Here is a 22,557-nt window from a genome sequence, read left to right on the forward strand (position 1 = left end):
CACGCTGGACAAAGGAAAGATTCTCATCCTGGGCAGGATGGAGCAGGATGGCGTGAGATTTCATCGTGCTACTCAGAACCCTATGCAGTTTAAAACTTACGAATTGAGGAGTTCCCCTCGTGGCGCAGTGGTTAACGAATCCGACTAGGAACCATGAGGTTGCGGGTTCGATCCCTGCCCTTGCTCAGTGGGTTAACGATCTGGCGTTGCCGTGAGCTGTGGTGTGGGTCACAGATGCGGCTCGGATCCTGCGTTGCTGTGGCTCTGGCGTAGGCCAGGGGCTACAGCTCCAATTGGACCTCTAGCCTGGGAACCTCCATATGCCGTGGGAGCGGCCCAAGACCAAGAAATAGCAAAAAGACCAAAAAAAAAAAAAAAAAACTTACGAATTGAGGGAAGGTAATGGAAAGTAAGGCACCCAAGACCTCAACGAGAGGGAAAGACTGTGTTATTTCACAGGTGATGTTGGGAAAGGGGAAGGACACTCGGTGGGCGTCCACTTCCATGCTGGTCACCTTTCACTCCCTGTCCTTTGGGCTTTAGAAAACAAATCCTCATAGTATCAGGGGGTTGAGATGTGGAGTCTAATGAACCCAACCAACTTCTTAATTCTTCCCACCACACCTCCAGGAGGCAGCAGTACTCACGGCAACGCGAGATCCTTAACCCACTGGGCGAGGCCAAGGGTCGAACCTGTGTCCTCATGGACACTAGTAGGGTTCATTTCCGCTGAGCCACGACAGGAACTCCCCCAACCTATTACCTTTAAAATGGATAAACAGGGTCCTATTGCATAGTACAAGGAACTACATCCAGTCTTCTGGTAGACCATGATGGAAGATATTTTAAAAGAGTGTATATATGTGACTAATCCACTTGGCTGTTCAGCAGAAATCCGCACACTGCAAATCAACTACATAATCTTAAAACAAAACCAAAAAGACAGCCAAGAATAAAGAAATGATTTTATACCATCCCAAGAAACGGGGAAAAAAGCAGTGTGCGGAGTGGAGGAGAGCGGGAGAGGCGGGGTAGGAATCACTCCACAGAGAACGGTCAGGAGTGGATTTGCACGGAGACGACGGCAGCGGGGCTCAGACCCAAGTCAATGGAAACAATCGCGGGGGCGTGTCCAGGACCGGAAGAGGCCCGGCCGGGGTGGGGCCAGTTGGGAGCCCATTTCCGGCGGCGGCGCGGGGGCGGCCGGGAGACCGGAAGCCGCCCACGGCTGTGGGGCCCGTGGGGCGCGGGGGCTGCCGGGAGACCGGAAGTCCGCCGATGGCTGTGGGGGCTGGCTGCGCGGCGGTCCGCGGCTGCGGGCGAGGTAAGCGCGACTCGGGCCTTCCGGGGCATGGCCACCCGGGCGGGGGCCGGGGCTGCGGTCGCCGGCGCCGCCGTGGTCGCGGTGCTCTCCGCCGCGCTCGTGCTCTACGGGCCGCCGCTGGACGCAGGTACTCGGCGGGGGGCCGCTGGTCCGGGCGGGAGGCGCCGCGCTGGGGCCGGGGTCGCGGGAGCCGCAGGTGCAGGGCTGACCGAGGGACCCCGAGGCCCCCGTCTCGGCCTTGGCTGCTGAGTAGGGCGGACGGTGGGGGAAGAATTGAGGCGTAAACGGGACGAGCGCGCCCGACGTGGAGCCCGGAGGGTGGCTTTCCTCTCCCTCGCCCTGTGATGTGAGACCGCGGACCTCTCAGGCCGCTAAGTAGCCAGCGCGCTGTTAGCTCGCTGCTCGCCACGGAAGGGAGAGGCTGCTGCTTTCCCTCCGTGTAACGCAGGCAGGCGCCGAGCCAGGGTCCCAGCCAGAAGGTAGCTAAATGGTAAAATGCGCTTTTGCTGCGGTCCTTCTCAGAGGCAAGGCGGCAGGTAACTGTTGGGGGCTTTGGGGGTTTGTCCTTTGGCACTGTCGTTAGTTTCAGGGGGTTTGAGGAGCATTGAGGGGTCCCTCTGCTTCCGCACTGAGCACAGTCGCACCAGTTTGGAGATATTTTATTGGTGGCTGTTTGCCTTACATTCACATCGTGTGATTATTTAGCAAGATGTCTCTGTGAGTCCGCTGGAGCTTTCATTACCAGACTGGCTTGCTAAACTTGGGCCGAAAAACAAGTCTAACTCCAGATTACGGACTTTCCTGTCCCAGCTTTAGGGCATCTCAGTTAATTTAAAGATTGCTGTAACCTGTTCCGAAGGAGTTACCCTTCCCAGGAATTGAAAGCACCTTTGGCACAGAAACCTTGTTATCACCGAAAGGTGTGAGAGGTTCTAGAAAACAGCCCACGGTGACGCAATCTGTTTAACGCCCCTCAGCTGCACTTGTTGAAAACAAACAAAAACCAGACAGGTTTGCCCTGTTCTTCCAGATTCAGAATTGTGTGAAGACATTACCTAATGGGACAAATTTTAAGTTGCCTCTTGTCATGGCCTTTTTATCCTTCAGAACTTTGATGTTTACACTTAGTATTTGTTTCTGTGGTTAAGCCCAGATGGTGTCAGTTAGCCAGCTGAAACTTGGTTCTCTGTGGAGTGTAGGGAAAATTTTTAATTGGCCTTTGGCCCTTTCGCTAAGGGTTCTCAGGTGAATGTTACCGGCCGGATGCAGGCTAGCAGTGTGGATTGCACCTTGCATTCGTACAATTCCAATTAAAGCTTAAAATGCTGTGCTTCTCAGCAGTGTTTTTTTCCCCCACATTCCAAATTGGTTTCAGAAGGCATATGAGAAGGATTTCACTTGTCTTTTAGTGGGTGGTATATTTGATTTAAAAAAAATATATATATATATATTTTTTTTTTTTTGCCTGAAAATGGCAGCGTTTTGGTGAATTGTTGTCTCCTGCCCTGGCTTATTCATCCCTAATCATGGCATCTTCACCAGTCTGTCTCTCTGGGCCTCGGTTTCCTGCCTGTAAAAGGCTAAACTAGCTGCCCATGAAGAGAGTGAACCAGGAAGCCACTAATTTATCAGACATTCCCTGAGTGGCTTTTTCTTTTTTGTGTGTGCGTGTCTTTTTAGGGCCGCACCCCCGGCATATGGAGCTTCCCAGGCTAGGGGTCTAATTGGCTGCAGCTGCCAGCCTGCACCACAGCCACAGCAGATCTGAGCTGCATCTGCAACCTACACCACAGTTTATTGCAGCACTGGATCCTTAACCCATTGAGCAAGGCTAGGGATTGAACCCATGTCCTCAGTCAGATTCATTTCCTTTGAGACCCGCTTATTCTGTGCCAAACTCTGTTCGAAGTGGTTAAGGGCGAGAGTCCAGCCCTTAACCCAGTCACAGGTTCGTAAGGAGGCACAGGTAGAGGGGGGTCGTCTTAGGGATGCTTGTGTGTGATGGTGCTTAGATTAACACGATGGTACCTAATAAACCCAAGACATTGTAGGGACCCAGAAGGATCCTTGAGCGACTGGTACGTTTAGATTTTGTCTTTACAGTTTCTAGACTTTGAAAAGCAACTGTCTTTATTGTTCCGGGGCATTTGAAGGAGTGACCATTTCCTGATATTCTTGTATTGACCAGTCTTATTCTACTGGGTATGTTCAAGTTAGAAACAGATTCACGGTAAACACCTTCATGCCCACACACACAGCTCGCCAGTGGGCTGCAGTCTGACTGTAAGAGCTGGGCTTCCTGTCCCACAGCTCTTCCAGGAAGAGACAGGGTGCGGCAGGGAATTTGGTTGGGGTGCAGGTGGGCCTGCGGAGGTTGAGTTGAGAGCTGGTTGCTTTTTTAGCTCAGATGTGCCCAGGTGGCCTGGCCGTCGGGTTGGACCGTGGGCTGGAGCAGAGCAGTCAGCGGCTGGACCGATCATTGAGCCAGTCTTGTGCCTTTTTGTGGCCGAAGGGTTACAGTAGTTCTGTTCAAGTTTTCATCCTATTCTGATCTGGAAGAAAGGGGAGTGGTACTTGGATGGGTGGTGGTTAATATTCTTTTACATCTTGGGGTCTAAGCCTCTCATCTGTCAGCTAAGGAGGCATTTTTCATCTACTCGTTAAGGAAACTACATGAGTAATTCTGTCGGGTGAAGAGTAGAACCGTGGGAGTGTTACGGCGATAAAGCTGTTTCACCACATGGGCCGAGGCAGCCTCTGGTCTCCCCTTGAACTCGTGACTCACACCTAGTTTTTCCCAGAGGCTAGGGTAACCGGAAGGATAAAAATGTTGGGTGCCTTTTTTTTGGTGACAATATTGTTCATATTGGCAAAGATCCTTTAATTCTGGAGAAAATACACAGTTTATCTATTATCTACTCATCCATTGGGGTCTGCAGAACATAGCATTTCTCTCACAGCTGAGTTCTTTTAAATAATATGGCAGAACATAAAACCCAGGAAGTTTTCCAGGAGTTCCCATTGTGACTCAGCAATAACAAACCCGACTAGTATTCATGAGGACACAGGTTTGATCCCTGGCCTCACTCAACGGGTTAAGGAACCAGCATTGCCCTGAGCTGTGGTGTAGGTCATAGATGAGGCTCAGATCCTGTGTTGCCATGGTGTAGGCCGGCAGCTCAGCTCTGATTCGACCCTTAGCCTGGAAACTTCCATATGCTGCAGGTATGGCCCTAAAAAGCAAAAAAAAAAAAAAAGTTTTTCAAGACAGGCCAATTAAAATTAGCTGTTTTTAAAAAATAAAATTAGCTGTTTATAGACACAGTGATCAAACTCTTTTAAAATATCACTTTGAACCAGTGTAAGAACTGGTTTTTTTGTGGGGGGGGGGCGCGCACCCTCGATATACGAAGGTTCCCAGGCTAGGGGTCGAATTGGAGCTGTAGCCACCTGCCTACACCACAGCCACACCAGATCCAAGCTGCGTCTGTGACCTACACCCCAGCTCATGGCAACACTGGATCCTTAACACACTGAGCAGGGCCAGGGATCAAACCTGCAACCTCATGGTTCCCGTGTCCTCTTGGATACCAGTCAGATTCATTTCCGCTGACACGATGGGAACTTCGAGATGTGTTCTTTAGAGTGCCGTTTCCAGGTTGATTAGCGTCTAATTGAGTGTTGGAACCATGACTAGCAAGCGAAATTGGGAACAGCATGAACCTGTCTGACTTGAATAGACAGTCCAGTGCACTAAGCAGCAGTGCGGTTAAAAAGACTTGCAGAGTTCCCGCTGTGGTGCAGTGGGTTCAGAACCTGCCTGCAGTGACTTGGGTGGTCACGAAGGCGAAGGCTCAGTCCTCCCCCTGGCTCAGCAGTGCGTTAAAGGATCTGGCATTGCTGCAGCTGCAGCGTAGGTCATAGGTCGCACTGTGGCTTAGAGCCAGTCCCTGGCCTGGGACCTGGCCATTAAAACAAAAGCAAAAATCTTTCTGAACAGTTAAGTAGGCTTCCAAGATACCTGCTACATCTCAAAATAAATCTTTTTTTTTTGGTCTTTTTGTCTTTTCTAGGGCCGCTCCCACGGCATATGGAGGTTCCCAAGCTAGGGGTCGAATCAGAGCTGTAGCCACTGGCCGTCACCAGAGCCACAGCACCGCCAGATCCGAGCCATGTCTGCAACTTACGCCATAGCTCACGGTAACTCCAGATCCTTAACCCACTGAGCGAGTCCAGGGATTGAACCCGCAACCTCATGGTTCCTAGTCAGATTCGTTTCCACTGTGCCACGACGGGAACTCCCTCAAAGAAAATCTTATACATGCAACATGTATTCGCGTTATTTCTGAATGTCATTTGCTTACAGAAATGAAATAGTGAAACCATTGGGTAAAAATCTGTGGCATTCATATTAAGTCAGCTTTGGGAAGTATTTTGGTTAATGGGGCATTTTAAGTCTATTTTTTATATATGCTGATAGATTTTTAATTTTCTGATTATCATTTTCCTGTTTTTCAGTTTTAAAAAGAGCATTTTCGCTGCATAAAGCACACTCAGTGAAGGATATGGAAAATACTTTACAGTTGGTGAGAAACATCATCCCTCCTCTAACCACCAAGAAGCACAAAGGGCAAGACGGGAGGATAGGCGTGGTCGGAGGCTGCCGAGAGTAAGTGACGTGGCGGGCGTTTGTGTCTGGACTGTCAGTCTCCGTTACCCGGCTCTTTACCTGCCTGTCATCCGTCTGTCTGTCTGGTTGGACCCTGAGGTTATGACACTCAGCCCTTTTCAGTGGCGAACTTCTGATTGAGAGGGAAAGAAAGCCGGGGGCCCTACTTGAGCTGGTCCCTGGCGTGTGCCAGTGCCTGTGTTCTGAGGACGAGGCTACTCTCGTTCTCTGCTCTCTTGACAGCGCTCACTGCTGGAAGCCTGTATTCCTTTTTTTCTTTTTTTTAAGGGCGACACCTGAGGCAAATGGAAAGTCTCAGGCTAGGGGTCAAATCAGAGCTGCCGCTGTTGGCCTCGCCACAGCCACAGCAACGTGGGAGCCAGTCCAGGTCTGCAACCTACACCACAGCTCACGGCAACGCTGCAGCCAAAACCCACTGAGCGGGGCCAGGGATCGAACCCAGGTCCATGCTAGTTGGGTTTGCTGCCGCTGAGCCAAGGCAGGAACTCCGAACCTTGTGTTACTGTTGTAAGATCATAAGACCCTGAGCATCTGCCTGGTTTACTTTGTCATTTGGGGATATTCCTAGGTTTGTGGCCCTGCTACCCTGTTTTTTGTTTTATGTATTTTGCTGCTAGTTTGATACACAGGATTTGTAGTCTGTCCTTGCTTATAAACGACACTACTGCCTTTGACTTGGCGTTACCTTTCAGTGTCTGCTGCTTTTCTCTTTCGTTTCTGTGCTTTTTGCCTACCCTTGTATTTTCCACAGTCGAGCGTGTGGTTAAGCAGCATGTGTGTTTATTGTAACCGATGAGTGGCTGGAGTGTATCCACCCGGTATGACTATGACTGCCTCTCCTAAACGAGGGGTGTGTATGTCTTTTGATAGTCGTGTTTTGGGGTGAGCGTGTGTCCCCTGCGCTGGCCTTTGCCATGTCTGGCGAGTGGGTGGCTCTGCTCTGGAGAGGAGGTCGCACGTGTGGCCTGCGCTGAGCAGGTTTGCCATTTGGGGTTAGTGAAACGCTTCACCCCTGGAGTCGACATGGGACTTACAGTCTCTCTTTGATGGCAAGGTCGCGGGTTTTCTTGCTGTGCTTGCTGTGACTTTACAGCCTGGTCACAGGCGTGGCCGAGCAGTCGGGGGAACGCAGAAGGAGGTGTGCAGGTCTCTTCTCGTTTGTCCCCACGCCCCAGCCGGCTGAGGCCCCCCCTCACTGTTGCCCGTGGGGGCAGGTCCCGCTCCTTGGGGCGCAGCCTGTCCAGGGGCTGTGGTCCGTGATTGCTTCCAGCGCCCTGTCTCTCTGCAGATGCCTCGGGTAAACCCACGGTCTTCTGAAACCTCCAGCTTGTATTTTTGGTTTTCCCCTGGCTTACAGCCCACCTGTCGTCCTCACTAGCGGATCCCCAGCCTTGTTCAGATGGTGTCGCATTTTTCTCTTAGACGCATCCGTGTGCATTTCTGATAAAGAAGTGCTTTCTGGAGTTCCCGTCGTGGCACAGTGGTTAACGAATCCGACTAGGAACCATGAGGTTGCGGGTTCGGTCCCTGCCCTTGCTCAGTGGGTTAACGATCCGGCGTTGCCGTGAGCTGTGGTGTAGGTTGCAGACGCGGCTCGGATCCCGCGTTGCTGTGGCTCTGGCGTAGGCCGGTGGCTACAGCTCCGATTGGACCCCTAGCCTGGGAACCTCCATATGCCGCGGGAGCGGCCCAAGAAATAGCAAAAAGCCAAAAAAAAAAAAAAAGAAGAAGTGCTTTCTGTGTCTGTTGTGCAGAGAGAAGTGTCATCTTTATAATATTAAGCCATCAAGTGTACATCTCTTAGAGGCTTTAACGTTTTCCCCAGAAGCGTTTTTATGAGGTTAATTCCTAGGTATTTTATGGGTTTTGCTGATATTTTAGATGGTGTCATATTTTCTTGTCTTTTTTTGTTTTTAGGGCCGCACCTGCAACATATGTAGGTTCCCAGTCTAGGTGGCAAATCGGAGCTGCTAAGCTGCTGGCCTACACCACAGACAGAGCAATGCCAGATCTGAGCCGCATCTGCGACCTACACACAGCTCACACCAGATTCTTGACCCACTGAGCAAGGCCAGGGTTCCAGCCCGTGTCCTCATGGATACTAGTCGGGTTGGTTGCTGCTGAGTCATGACGGGCGCTCCATGATGATGTCATGTTTTCTAATCGATTTTTCCTGCTGTGGAAAATTTTTTTTTTCTTATTTGGCTGCCCTGCAGCATACGGAGTTTCTGGGCCAGGAATAAGATCTGAGCCACAGTTGCAGCCTAATCCACAGCTGCAGCAGTGCCAGATCCTTAACCCACTGTGCCGGCCTGGGGGTCAAACCTCTGTCACGGCACTCCCCAGACACCGCCGATCCCGTTGGGCCACAGTAGGAACTCCTGGTTTGGTTTGGCTTTGGTTTAGTTGATAGAAATCTTGCTGAACTATTTTATACTAGGAGATTAATTTTTTAACAGGATTTTTTTTGGGGGGGGGTGTTCAGCAGTGGTTTTTTTGTTTGTTTTTCTTTTTTAGGCCCACACCCGCGGCATATGGAAGTTCCCAGGCTAGGGGTTGAATCAGAGCTGTAGCTGCCGGCCTATACCACGGCCACAGCGACGCAGGGTCCAAGCTACGTCTGCGATGTACATTGCAGCCCATGGCAATGCTGGATCCTTATCCTGCAGAGCAAGGCCAGAGATCGAACCCACATCTTCATGGACACTAGTCGGGCTTGTCACCGCTGAGCCACAATGGGAACTTCCTTTTTAACAGTTTTATTGAGGCCCAGGTGATGTACAGTAAATATGCGTATGTTATAAATGTACAGTCTGACCTCTGTGTGACCCCCTTAAGCCTTCAGTTTGGACATAATGCACTGCAGCGCGGCCTTGGGCCTGGAGCCAGGACCTGCCTCTCTGACGTGGTGCGGAGGCCTCTGGGAAAGCTCGGCTTCTCTGGGTTGACCTGTGTCCCCTGGACCAGGTCCTGAGCGGCCCGAGGGCGGGCCCTGTGCGGGCGCCGTGTGATTTATTGATGAGCCTGGTGTGTTCGCCTCGTGCTGCAAAGTTTTTGACTGTGAATATGTTCTTTTCAGGTACACGGGAGCCCCCTATTTTGCAGCAATCTCGGCTCTCAAGGTGGTAAGTTTACGTAGAGCTTTTTTTTTAGGATTTTTCTAGGAAATAGTTGGGTTACTTAAATAGGACTGAAGCAGATGTTTTGGATAGAAATGTAAATAATATCTTTGGGTGGTCGTGCCTTTAAATCTACCCTGACCTCTTGCACCACCATAGAGTAACGTGGAGTGGGACTTGTTTTCTTTATTTTTTTTGGCCGAGCCGGAGGCGTGTAGAAGTTCCCATGCCAGGGGTCAAATCCACACCACAGCAGTGACAGTGCCAGGCCACTGTGGCATAGGTTGGTAGCTGTGGCTCTGATTTGACCCCTAGCCTGAGCGCTTCCACATGCCACAGGTGCGGCTCTGAAAAGAAGAAGGAACTGCACCTCACCGCTGTGACCCCTGCTGCGTTTGCAGTCCTTGCGAGGCAGTCGGAGTCTTTTAGCCTTGGCAGTTGCCTGATTAAGTCCTGAAGGCCCGGGGACACAGGGACGGGGAGGTGGGCTGTGTCCCGGGCTGCGCTGCTCCCTTTGGACCTCTTGGTGGTGCCGGCTGGGCGGGGCACCTGCCCCTTGGGGGGCAAGCCCGCCTTTCCTTCCAGGTCTTTCGCTGCCTCTGCTGCTGGCCTCCCCAGCTGCAGGGAAAGTGCAGCTGGGGGCTCTTTTCTTTCGTGGTGACTTGGATGCTCAAGCCAGAGCCTCGCCTGCTCTGGGTGTCTGTGAGCAAGTCCCGCCTTGAGTCGTGTCCTCTGTTCCTCAGGGCGCGGATCTCTCCCACGTGTTCTGCACCCAGGAGGCCGCGCCCGTGATCAAGTCCTACAGCCCGGAGCTGATTGTCCACCCGGTTCTGTGAGTGGGGCTGCCTGGGAGCGGGGCCTGCTGCCACTCTCCCGGGTCGCTGGGAAGCGGCCGCGGTTCGGGGACTTGGTGGGTGGGTCCCCTCGGCAGAAGTGAGACTGTGATGAGCCCTTGCCTGGGGGCAGAAGGAAGCAGACTGTCCGCCGTGTGACAGTGTGGCCGAGGTCTGGGCCCAGGCTGCAATCCCAGAGGGTCCCCCATCCAGGAGGGGTTGGGGGCCTGCCCTCGGCTGAGCCACGCCGGGTGGCTGTGGGCAGTAACGACCAGTTGCTTGCTCAGCAAGCTTAGGTGCCAGACCCAGTCCTGGGTTCCATGGGGACAGCACCTAAGGGGCAGCCACAGGCCCCTGCTCTCCGGGCAGCTTCCTCTGCAGGCAGCTCTGTGCCCTGGAGTTTTCTGTGGTGAAGCTCCTGGGTGACGTGCAGGACCCTGGCCTGAAATGTGCCCAGCAGGGTGTGGGAACTGAGGGCGTAATTTTGATTCAGTTTAAAAGCCACGTGTGTGGCGTTCCTGTTGTGGCACAACAGAAACGAATCCAACTAGAAACCATGAAGTTGCGGGTTCAATCCCTGGCCTCGCTCAGGGGGTTAAGGAGCCAGCGTTGCCGGGAGCTGTGGTGTAGGTCACAGATGCGGCTCAGATCTGGTGTTGCCGTGGCTGTGGCGGAGGCTGGCAGCTGTAGCTCCGATTCGACCCCTAGCCTGGGAACCTCACGCTGATGACGCCAGACAGGCTAATCTGACCACCCCCCTCCTGTCTGATGCCCACTAGCCACGTCTGTCTGCATGCCTATCAGACTGCTGAAAACACTCCCCAAACCCACCTCTGGGCACCCCCCAGCGCCCCCACCTGGCTGATGACAAGTCACTGGGCCCTCACCCTGGGTGGCCTCATGGCACTCGGCCTCTCCTTGTATCTCACAGCCCACCTGTTCTGACACAGCCTTTGAGCGTTTGCATTTTTTCTTAGGGCCACACCCATGGCATGTGGAGGTTCCAGGCTATGGGTCCAATCAGAGCTGCAGCCGTTGTCCTGCACCAGAGCCGCAGCAACACGGGATCCGAGCTGCAACCTACACCACAGCTCACGGCAGCGCTGGATCTTTAACCCACTAAGCAAGGCCTGGGATCGAACCTGTGTTCTCATGGATACTGGTCAGATTTGTTTCAGCTGAGCCGCGGTGGCAGTTCCGAGCATTTCTGTTTTAAGAGGCTCATCTGGGAGTTCCCGTTATGGCTCAGTGGTTAGCAAACCCGGCTAGGAACCATGAGGTTGCAGGTTCAGTCCCTGGCCTCGCTCAGTGGGTTGTGGCTCTGGCGTATCGCCATGTGCCTGCTCCTCCCTGTCTGTGTCCCCAGAGCGGGTGGCTTCCCTTGCAGCCTCCTACCTGGAGATGGCTGTCCTTTGTCCCTTTAGCCACTGGGTCTGGAGGTGGGCTGCGCATCCTCCCTGTCCTCCTGAACCGTCGCCCCTCAGTCCCAAGGCCCCCAGGTCCCCTCAGACGGCCGGCGGCCCCTGCACCTTCAGCCACCTCGGGTCCCCGGCAACTCCCTGAACAGTGATGTCTGTCGCCATTGCACCGCCTGCTGTTCCGTGTGTGTGTCACCAGCGGCGTCACCGAGCGGTTATTTGTGCAGTGACTTCTGCTGCCTTTACCAGGCGGTTGCCTTGACCGCGTCCCGTGTTAGAACACTCGGCCACCCAAAGACAGACACTCCCCCGCTGCCGCCCCAGCCCCAGGCAGCGTCTAGGGGGCTTTGTTCCTGCAGCGTTGCCTTTGGGAACACGTCACATGGGCGGAATCAGACGCCGCGCGGTCTCTTGGATCTTTCACTGGGTTTCATGTCTTCGAAGTCTGTCCACATTGTAGCCTGAGTTGGTGCTCTGTTACTTTTATAAAAAATTACAAATTTAGACCCCTTCTCCCATCTCCTCTGCGCCCCACTGGCAGCTGCCAACCTCCTCTCTGTATCCGTGAGCTCGGTTTTGTGTTTGGGGTGGTTAGTTTTGTTGGTTTTGAAGATTCCGCACGTGAGAGGGATCCCGTGCTGTGTGTCCAACTCTGACTTACCTCACTGAGCAGAACGCTCTCGAGGGCAGCTGGATGTTGACAACTAGACGGGTCTGTGGTGGGTCCTGGAACAAGGACGGGGGCGGGCGGGGGGATCGGGAACCGTCTGTGTGCTTTAACAAAGTGAACAGGTAAACGCAACAGACTAAGTAACCGGCTGACCCTTGCTTTCCTTCGTCAGTGACAGCCCCGATGCCGCCCGCGCCGTGGGAGAGTGGCTGCCCCGCCTGCACGCCCTGGTCGTGGGGCCTGGCTTAGGCAGAGACCACGTCCTCCTGGAAAACGTCAAGGTACCACGTAGGCATGTGCACTGCCTCTTCCCACAGACTGGGCTCGTGGACATGGGGACGTCCCAGCAGAAGCATTTTTCTCGCGTGTTCTGTGGTCTGCTCTTGTGCCTCTGCCTAGGGATGCTGAGGTGGCTGGAGCTTGGCCTGGGGGAGGGAGGAGGAATGAGGCGAGAAGGTAGTGATGCGCTTAAGAACTGGGCCGCGCCGGGTGAACGCCTTTCCTCCGGGGTGCTGGCTCTTGGGTGCAGTGGCCAGAGGAAGTCACCGTGGGACCTGACGAGATGGGGCCCCAGCATCTGGCTGAGCAGTGTTAGCAGGGGCCAGGCTCACATTCACCTCCTAGCCAGACCCTTTTGTGCTGGGCACCTGGCAGCTTGCTCGACTGGCAGGCCCCCCTGCCCCAGGGGGTCACTGAGAGCCGAGCTTGTGTCGTGCTTTGCATGGGACAGCGGGTTGCTGTCACAGATGACTCGGGGAGAGGACACTTCTGGGAGTTACTGGAACGGTGTCTCTCTTGCATTTAGATAGAAGCGCAAAAGGTATTTCGGTGGTTCGAGCTTTGTGTCCTCAGCTGCGGCCTCTTGAGAGCCCCTGTCGAGTTGATGTCTTAACCTGGTGCTTCTCTGACCTCGAGTCCTCCTTGGGTCTAGAAAACCCTGGGCCTTGGCCCCGCAGGCCTGATGTTTTGCTGGCTTTGCACTCTCTTCTGTCCCCTCTGTCCTTGTCAGCTGGAACCAGTGCAGCTGGGCGCTAGGCGATGCGGAGGTGGGCAGGGGCCCTAGTTCACCCCCGCACGTGTGCGCGTTGGCTCTTCACTGCTCACTTAGGCTGTTCTTTAGCACGGAAGCTCCGTTTTGTACCTGCCCTGATAGAAGGTGGTGCAACCGGGAGTTCCTGCTGTGGGGCAGTAGGTGAAGGACCTGGCATGGCCGCAGCTCAGATGCAGTCCCTGGCCTGGTCCAGGTGCCACAAGTGCAGCCGTTAAAAAGAAAAAAATGATAATGCTGAACTGGAGTAAAACACCCCCTGGGAGCAGGGACACCGAAAGCTTGGATGGCACGCCACCCCACGTTCTGCGTGTTTCTGCTGCCCAGCGTCCTCCGACACTGCCCGTGTCACTCTCCTGGGACACATCTCAGGCACATCCTGCTAGTTATCCACCCGACTAGTGTCCACGAGGATGTGTGTTCGATCCCTGGCCTCACTCCGTGGGTTGGGATCCGGCATCGCTGTGAGCTCTGCTATGGGTTACAGACGTGACTCGGACCCTGCCTGGCTGTGGCGTAGGTTGGCATCTGCAGCTCAGATTGGACCCCTAGCCTGGGAACCAGGATGTGCCACAGATGCGGCCCTACAGAGCAAAAGAGATTCGTGTGAATTTAAGGTGAAAAGAGCTAGAGTTCTCTGTGCTTCAGGTGTTTTTCTTTGACTTGTAAGTTCATAATAAACAATTTCATGGTTACCTTTTTAAAAACAACACCGTGCAGTGTGCAGGTGAGCGTGTGTCCACCGCCCTTCGGGGCCCAGACCGCCGGGCGCACGTCCCCACACGTGTTGTGGACCCTCCTTGGGCGTGTGAAGGAGCCGTCGTGGTCTCGAGAGAACCCCCGGCATTTTGGAGCGTGTCCTGGGTCCCAGCCCGTTGGCCCCGTGCTCGTGTTTCTCCGCTCCCACTTGCTTCACGGAGCAGGCACTCAGCAGAGGTTTTCGGAGGGAATTCGCGGTCTGGTCTGATCTGTTCAACAGCCCGACCAGAGGGACTTCTCTTTCTTGTTTTTCCAGGAGGAAACTGAATCCTGGAGAAATTAGCTCACATCCCTGAGGTGGTCACGAAGCAAGTAAACTATTGCTTTTCTTCTTTGACAGTTTCATTGAGGAGACTTTTCACACCACGCAGTTCACTCTGTGCAGTTCAGTGGCGCTGGTGTATTTGTGGAGTTTGCAGCCATCACCACAACTTTAGAGCATTTTCATCGCCCAGAAGAAACCGCACCCGCTAGCAGTTGCTCCCTGTCCTTCTCAGCCCCCGCCCCCGGCGGCCATGGGTCTGTTTTCTGTCTCAGTGGGTTTGCGGGTTCTGGACCTTTCGTGGAAGTAGGATCGCACAGGGGGTGGCGTTCTGTTCACCCAGTCTTTCAGGGCTCATCCCTGCTCTGGGCATCGGCGCTTCACGTCGTGTCGTTGCTCTTCATTCCATCGAGTGGCGAGGTCCCCTCGCTGCCTGGTGGCGTCTGGGCCGTTCACACGTGCTGCTCTCGCGCAGAGGGCTGCTCTGAACCCTGCCCACGCGGTCTCTGTGGACTTTGATTTCCGTGGGGAGACGCCTGCGGGAGGGCTGGTCACAGAACAGCTGGTCTCGCCTTCGGAGGAGCTGCCGGGCTGTCTGTGCAGAGGTCCCTTCCACCCGCAGCGGCCGCCGCCTCGGCCTCGGTTCTGCACACGCCGTCCGGTGCTTGTCCTGCTCACTCTGGAGTGGAGTGGTTTACGTTTCCCTCACGCTAATGATGTCGCGATTTTTTCATGTGCTTTTGGCCGCTGGTGGGTCTTTAGAGAAGGATCTATTCATGTTTTTTTCCCATTTAAAATTTGTCTTTTTCTTTTATTTAAAAAAAATTTTTTTTGCCTTTTTTAGGGCTGCATGTGCAGCATGTGGAGGCAGGCTAGGGGCTGAATGGGAGCTGCACCTGCTGGCCTGTGTCACAGCCACAGCAACGCCAGATCCAGGCCGCCTCATTTGTGACCTACACCACAGCTCACGGCGACGCCAGATCCTTAACCCACTGAATGAGGCCAGAGATCGAACCCGTATCCTCATGGACTCTCGTCGGGTTCGTTACTGCTGAGACACAGTGGGTACTCCCTTATTGCTCATGCTCTTGGTGTCTTACCTGAGAAGGTGGGGGCTGTGTTTCTGTATTTCCTTTTTCTTCTTTTCAGAGCTGCACCTGTGGCATATAGTCAAATCGGAGCTGCAGCTGCCGGCCTGGCCGCAGCCATGGCAACACCAGATCTGAGCTGCATCTGTGACTTCCACCTCAGCTTGGGCCAACCCTGGATCCTTAACCCCCTGAGTGAGGCCAGGGATGGAACCTGTGTCCTCATGGACACTGCATCGGGGCCTTAACCTGCTGAGCCTCAGTGGCAGCTCCATTCCGTGATTTCTTTTGCGGGCTTTCGTCTGTGGTCTGTCCTGAGTTGACACGTATGATACGAGGAAGGGTCCAGTCTTCGGCTTTTGCAAGTGGACGTCCGGTTGTCCCATCACTTCTCGGCCGCAGTGGGTTGTCTGGCATCCGTGTTGAAAATGAGTTGCCTCCATGGAGGGTTTGTTTCTGGGCTCTGCCTTCTCACCTCTAGGTCTGAATGGCTGTCCCTGTGCCCGTCACCCACAGGGTCCTGACACTGTAGCTGTGTGCAGTGAGTGCCGACCTCACACAGCCTGGGTCCTCCGGCCTTGTTCTTCCCAGCATTGTCTTGGTTCTTCTGGGTCCGTGTGCTTCCGTGAGCTTTAGGCTCAGCATGTCAGGTGCAGAGCAGGCAGCTGGGGTTCTGGTCGGGGTCAGCTCGGACCTCTGGGATCACTGCTGTCTTAGCAACACGGAGTTTCGGTTCATAGGCCGGCGCTGGGCCCGTTTCTGGATCCAGAATGTAGGGTCGGTGCTCTCGGGCAGCCTGTTCTGTTCTCGGCAGAACGTGCAGGTAGCTGCTCGTTATTTTTAACAGCTGCGTCGTCCTGCACTGTAGTGTCGTTAACTGGTTCGTTTTGGTGGTTGACCGCTTTTTTCCTCTGCTGGGGCCGTCTTGACCATCGCTGTGTTTCTTTGGGGGCTTTCTCTTTAGCGGAAATGCATAGAAACTCGTGTGTTCAGGCGGAGATGCCGAATGACAGCGTCTGAGCTGCAGAGGGAAGCAGGCAGCTGCCACCCACCGGGCACGTTACTGTGGGGGCCTCGCACAGGCTGTGCCTCCGCAGGCATCTGGAGCTGCACGGAGAGGGGTCCAGGGGGCTCGAAGCGGCCAAAGCTGAAAACAGAATCTGACCACTGCGTGAGACACACGACCGGGAACTGGGGGCTCTTTTTAGCCTTAGTTGGGGGCTGGGTCCCCGCAGAAGGGAGGCTTCCAGTTCTCCCGTCGGGTGGAGACGGACTCCTCTGGCTCAGGCCTGGACGGAGCTGGCAGAACGCAGGCTGCGAGTCCCTCCACACAGTGTGGACCTTGGGGTTTTGGAGAGCTGCTTGCGCGGTTCTCCGGGGGCTGGTGAGGGGCGTCTCCCCTAGGTGTGTCTGCCCTGGGGGCTGTCGCCCCTTGCCCCCGGCTCATGGGTGGCATGCTCCTTGTTGCGGCCGCCCCCCGGCTCATTGCTGGAGGTGCCCCGCTGCTCCTTTCTCCAGCCCTCTTAGGAGGGGAGTGGACTGCTGTCCGGCTGGTGGCCCTGCCTGTGCTGATGGCACCGTCCTTGCAGACAGGGGACGTGGCAGGTTGTATGTGCCGGGCCCTGTGGGCAAAGCCCGGAGGCCCCAGTCACGCGTTGTGTGGCGCTGCTCCTGTCCCGTCGGTCAGTGTGTCGCGTATTCACACTCGTCAGGTTTGGACACTCACTCCACGCCGCTGTCTCTGTGAGAACTTAGGAAAGTCGGATCCGGCAAAGGCCGATTGGTTCTAACAGGAGCACCAAACCCAGAGCGGGCGGGCAGAGCAATGACGTTGCTCAAGAAACACGTATCCGTGGGCCCTGTGTGGTTTTTAAGCAAAACTCCCCAAAGCTAGTGCAGCCTTTCAGAGAGAAGTGATTCTGTTTATTGCTGTGGTTATTTAGTCTTCTTAGGGCCACACCCGCAGCACAGGAAGGTTCCCAGGCCCGGGGTGGAATCGGCGCTGTAGCCACTGGCCTACACCACAGCTCACGGCAGCACCGGATCCTTAACCCACTGAGTGGGGCCGGGGATCGAACCTGCGTCCTCACGGATGCTACGTTCATTTCCACTGCGCCCCAACGGGAACTCCTGCGGTCACTTACTTAAAACACAGGAAGTGTTACTGTGAGAAATAGAGCAAAACCGAGGAGTCACGGAATTCCCACCTCCTGGCCCGAGGGTCGGGAGCCGCTGGCCATTTGGCGATGCCAACTCAGGGTCGCCCTCGTGGGCTCCTGTGCTCGGGGGGCCTGCGCCTCGCCTCACGGACGGTCTTCTCTGTCTTTCATGCGTTTACTTTATTGTTTCCTGCCTGTTGGTTGAAGGCCTGATCAAGTCCCTCAGGAGCTGCTGGGTTTTCCCTTGGCTTTTCTGAGAGGAGCCGGGCTGGCTGCTCAGTGGGGTTTCGTTTCTTCCAGGGCATTTTAGAAGCGTCGAAGGCCAGGGGCGTCCCCGTCGTCATCGACGCGGTGAGTGTGGCCGCCTCCCTGCGCCCCCCGCGGCCCCTGCGCCCCCGCGGCCCTGCAGTAACGGGAGTCCTCGCCTGCAGGACGGGCTGTGGCTGATCGCGCAGGAGCCGGCCCTCGTCCAAGGCTACCAGAAGGCCGTTCTCACCCCCAACCACGTGGAGTTCAGCAGACTCTCCGAGGCCGTGGTGAGTGTGCTGACGCCCGGGGGCGGGCGGGTGGGCGTGTGAGAGAGAATCGCCCCCGCGCTTCTGCCCCGGCTCGGCCTGCAGGCACCTGAGGGACAGACGGAAGAGGCAGGTGGACGTGCGTGTGATGTGGTCACGGGGCGTCCTGCAGTCCGTGTGTCAGACCGGGGAGGGCGGGTGGTGGGCTCGGGGGAGCCCGCCCCTCCTGCCACTGTCACTCCGTCCCTGCCCTGTGTCGTCACCTCTGTAAACGTGGCAGGCATGGAATCGGCCTCCTGGGGTTCGAGAGGAGGAAGTACGGGTGGCCCTCGAACAGCGTGGGCGGCGGGGGTGCCGAAGCCTGCGCGCCCTCGGAGGCCTGAGTGTGACTCACCGTGGGCCCTGCACCACGCGGCTGCTCCATCGGCGCGGCTCTCGCACCCCGGGTGCCGCGTCCGAGGATCCATCCAACCTCCGGGTGGTGTCGTGCGGCGTTTTTACTGTGGGAGAAACGCACGTGCCGGGAGTCCCATCGTGGCTCAGCGGAAGCGAATCTGACTGGCACCCGTGAGGACGTGGGTTCCGTCCCTGGCCTCGCTCAGTGGGTTAAGGATCCGGCGTTGCCGGGATCTGTAGTGTAGGTCGCAGACGCGGCTCGGATCCTGCGTGGCTGTGGCTCCGTTTCCACCCTTAGCCTGGGAACCTCCATGTGCCGTGGGTGCGGCCCTAAAAAGACAAGAAGAAAAATCCACGTGTAAGGGGGGCCCACGGTTCACACTGGTGTCGAGGTTCAGCTGTGTGTTCAGGCCCAGTGTCCCTCTGTCTCCCAGTCCATTCATTCAGACATGCGCCATTTGGGCCAAGCTCTGAAACCTCACGAGCACTGGGCCTGAGCCCTGACTGCTCGGACCAGTCGGGGCAGGAGTGGTTTCGCCCCGAGCCCCCGGTTGGCACTCCCTGGGGGGCTGGAGCACAGAGCGTGTCTCCGCACAGGGGCCGGAGCTCAGCCGTTGGCGGGGCCGGGCGGGTTCCCTGGCTGCGTCAGGGGAGCAGGACGGCCGGGCTCGGCCCACGTCTGCTGACGACTGTCTGTGGTCCTGTCGTAGCTGGGAGACCCCCTGGATGGCAGGGACCGCCGTGGAGCCGTGCTGAGACTCAGCCAGGCCCTGGGGAACGTCACCGTGGTCCAGAAGGGGGAGCAGGATGTGATCTCCGATGGCACACAGGGTGAGTGGGCGGCTGGGCCGGGCACCAGCTCCAGGAGGACCCCTGGGCACACAGGTGCCACCCAAAGAGGGATGTCGCGGTCAGCCTGTCAGCCGCAGCAGGCCATGTGGGAGTGTGTGACTCCTGCTTCTGTCTTGGAAAAATGACTGGCACGTGGACACCAGCAGCTGATGCCGGTGCGGGAGCCCTGGGTGCGGCGTGTGACTGCGGGACTCGGGGGCTGAGTGGCCCAGCGGGGGAGGCTGGTGGCGGCGCCTAAGAGGGCTCACGTGTGAAGCTTGCTCCTGGGACCTCCCGCCACGGCAGTGTTCTGGGGCATGGGAGTCGGGCAGCAGACGGGTGTGCTGGGGCACCTCTGTGCACTCACACACACACACCACACTCACACTCGCACTGGACGGGCACGCGGTGCACCGTCGCTGAGGGGCCCTGACGCCTGCGCTGCTCTGGGGGCTGGGAGGGGCCCCGGACTCCAGCACAGTCGGAGCAGCAGCCCCAAGACGCTTGCTTTCCGAGCAGTAGCACCTTCTCGTCACGGCCCGGTTCTGATGGTCCCCTCCGAGCCCTCACGGGGTGGCTCGCAGAATGTGGGGTGGGCACCCTGGAGCCTAGCCCTGCCGTCCCACCTTTCCCCACAGGTCCCTCGGTGCTGGGTCTGGGGCAGCCTGGCCTCTGCCTGCTGTGGCCTCCTGGTGGCGGGGGGCCAAGGGGACGTAGGGCAGCCCCCTAACGCACCCCCTCGCTCCACAGTGCTCGAGTGCAGCCACGAGGGCAGCAGCCGCAGGTGTGGGGGGCAGGGGGACCTCCTGTCGGGCTCCCTGGGCGTCCTGGTGCACTGGGCCCTCCAGGCCGGCCCCAGCAAGACAGATGGGTGAGTCACATCTTCTGTCGTCCCGCCCTGTTCCAGCGGGTGTGCAGTCACTACGCAGCTGTGTGGAACATTCCAGATGGAATGCCCCAGCAGAGATCCCGGCAGGGGGTGAGACCAGAGCGCTCGCTTGGCCCTCTGATGGCTCCAGGGCGTCGCTGGCCACCACGCCTCTGCAGGTGCCGCCCCAGGGCGTTAAAGCCGGGGTCAGCTTGTCCTGAAAGGTGGCACTTTGTCCCCAAGGCAGCGGGCCCTGAGTGAGCTGGGCCTCGGCTCCTCCTCTCTGCACCTCCCCAGGGCCCTGTGCCCCAGTGTCCTTCAACCCTGAGACTGCGCCTGGCCAGCCGGGTCTACTCAGTGGGTGGGGATTTGATAGGCCTCTTGTCAGGGCACCAGCCTCGGGGTGAACCGTTGCCACAACCGCCGTAAAGCTGCCTCCTGCCCCGGAGGCACGGCGTGCTTCAAGTTGCCAGCGTGGGTGCCAGGGTGACCACAGGAGGGACAGTCAGCGTCTCCCCTGCAGGCCCAGCTCCCTCCTCGTGGCTGCCTTGGGCGCGTGCGCTCTCACGCGGCAGTGCAGCCGCCAGGCCTTCCAGAAGCACGGCCGCTCCACCACCACGACCGACATGATTGCGGAGCTCGGGCCCGCCTTCAGCCGCCTCTTCGAAGACTGAGCCGCCCCGCACCGACGGGAACCCACCCACGGGAACCCACCGGCTCTGCGTCTGGGCCGCGCAGGCGGATGGAGGCAGCATCGGCATTGGGGACTCGGCACTCGGCTCAGACTCACGTGCACGCGGGGTGTTAAGATGGGAAACAACGCACCCCGACCTTTCCTGGCTTCTCAGCCGTGTCAGAAAAGCACGATGGGAACCGCAGGAGGCGGCGGCCCGCCGAGGGTCAGCAGCGCTGCTTCTTCCCACAGGAGAGGCTCCCCTCGACGGGTGCTCCCCTCAGAGGAATCCACCCTCATTCGCAGTGCTTTCTAACTTGAGGTCCCCAAAGGAGGTGGTGCCATTCATTTAGCTCATTTCTGTTTAGTGATTAGGTTGGAAGTACCTGGGCAGAAATATTAAGCATGGGCTTTTTGGTTAATTGAAATATTTCGGGATAATCAGTGGTCTGCTGGAACCTAGAAATCCTTTGGGGGCACCTGGGAAGTCACAGGAGGAGGTGAGGGGGCCCTGACTCCAAGCATGGGGCTGGGTGGGACTCCGGGATGCCTCCCACTCCCACCTGTGTGTGTCTGTGCACAGGTCACACGGTTGGCGGGCACCTAGGCTCCGAGCGCAGGGTCTGGTGGAGGTGGCCTCATGGGGTCCTGATGCCATCCTGCCTGCTGCCGCCAGGGCCCTCTGCTCCCACAGGCCAAGGCCCGAGCAGTGTCCCCGTCCCGTTGCTGGGTCAGCTCGTGCGTGCTTGTCTGCAGGAGGGGAGGGTGTCTCGGTGGCTGGGTTACTTTCTGCTGTTGCCTTTCTCTGCGGGGCGGGTCCCAGCGCAGCCTCTGACTGCGTTTGATGATGCCTTCTGCAGGCGGGGCCGTGGTGCCCGCGCTGTGGTCAGACGCCTCCCCCGAAGGCGCCCTTCTTTAAACAGCTGTGAGCGCTGTAAGTTCACGTCTGTGTGTAGAAAAGCTTCGCTATCATCGTATGGGGACTTCTCCAGAAAACACGTCAGGGACGTTCTCGCCTTCGGAGAATCACACCTGCGTCGTGGTGACTATTAAAGGTTTGTTTCAAAGAGTTTTGTGTGTTTTCCTTTAATAGCCAGAACTCAGCTTAGTCCACAGGCCACCTCTCGGATACCGCGGAGATGAAGAAAAAAGCCCATCTGCCTGGTGGCATGGTTTTCACCAGCATGCACCAAAACTGGTAAAAGGAGTAAGTCTGAAATTCCACAGGAAATAAAACCTGTCACACCTCCCGGGTCTGCCCTGAATCCCTTTGCTAGAAGGGCCCCAGTCGGAGGCTTGCGCCCTGGGTCCCTGACAATCCCGGTGCTCACCAGCTCCAGCCGAGGACCCTGCCGGCCAGCAGCACAGATGTGCGTGCGGTGCTCAGGTCGGGCTCCGGCCGGCCTGCCGTCTTTGCTCTGCTGCTCAGCAGGCGGGTCGGTTCTAGCAGGACAGCTTCTGAACAGGTTCCCTGTCTGTCGAGGAGCAGCCCCTGCCTTCCAGGGTCAGGTGGCTGCTGGCCCACGGCAGGGCTGAGCTGGCGCTTCCTGCTGCCCGAGGCTGTGCCTGCAGCATCTGTTGGTGTCGGCTCGGCTGGGGGACATTAGGGTGGCCAGGGTCTGAGAGCTGAGGGAAGAGGGGCACCCCGTCTCCTGCTGGTTCTCTGAATGCTGCAGCTCCCCACCTGCAGCAGGTGAGGAACCAGAGAACAGGGGTGCCAGCGAGTGCCATCCCATCACACCTGCGTCCTCTCCCGGGTCACCTTGTGAGCACAGCCCTGATCCCGCAGCCTTGGCTCAGGCAGCAAAGGCTGGCACCCCCAGAACTAGCTGTTTAAAAGGGGGTCCAACCTGATACCTTCCAGGACCCCCGGAAGGGCTCCAACATGCCAGGCTCATGGTCTC

At 56.8% G+C, this 22,557-nt stretch overlaps 1 protein-coding gene across 3 annotated transcripts; it reads left to right on the forward strand.

Moving 5' to 3' along the window:
- On the forward strand, positions 1,199-21,722 carry NAXD (NAD(P)HX dehydratase). Of its 3 annotated transcripts, none has more exon segments than NM_001243422.1 (10): positions 1,267-1,324; positions 5,843-5,993; positions 9,094-9,139; positions 9,877-9,965; positions 12,227-12,335; positions 17,671-17,721; positions 17,802-17,906; positions 18,992-19,112; positions 19,863-19,983; positions 20,504-21,722. In NM_001243422.1, coding segments are annotated over 10 exon segments (990 nt in total). In that variant the 5' UTR covers positions 1,267-1,278; the 3' UTR covers positions 20,655-21,722.

The sequence above is a fragment of the Sus scrofa genome, chromosome 11, assembly GCF_000003025.6.
Source record: "Sus scrofa isolate TJ Tabasco breed Duroc chromosome 11, Sscrofa11.1, whole genome shotgun sequence".
NCBI lineage: Eukaryota > Metazoa > Chordata > Mammalia > Artiodactyla > Suidae > Sus > Sus scrofa.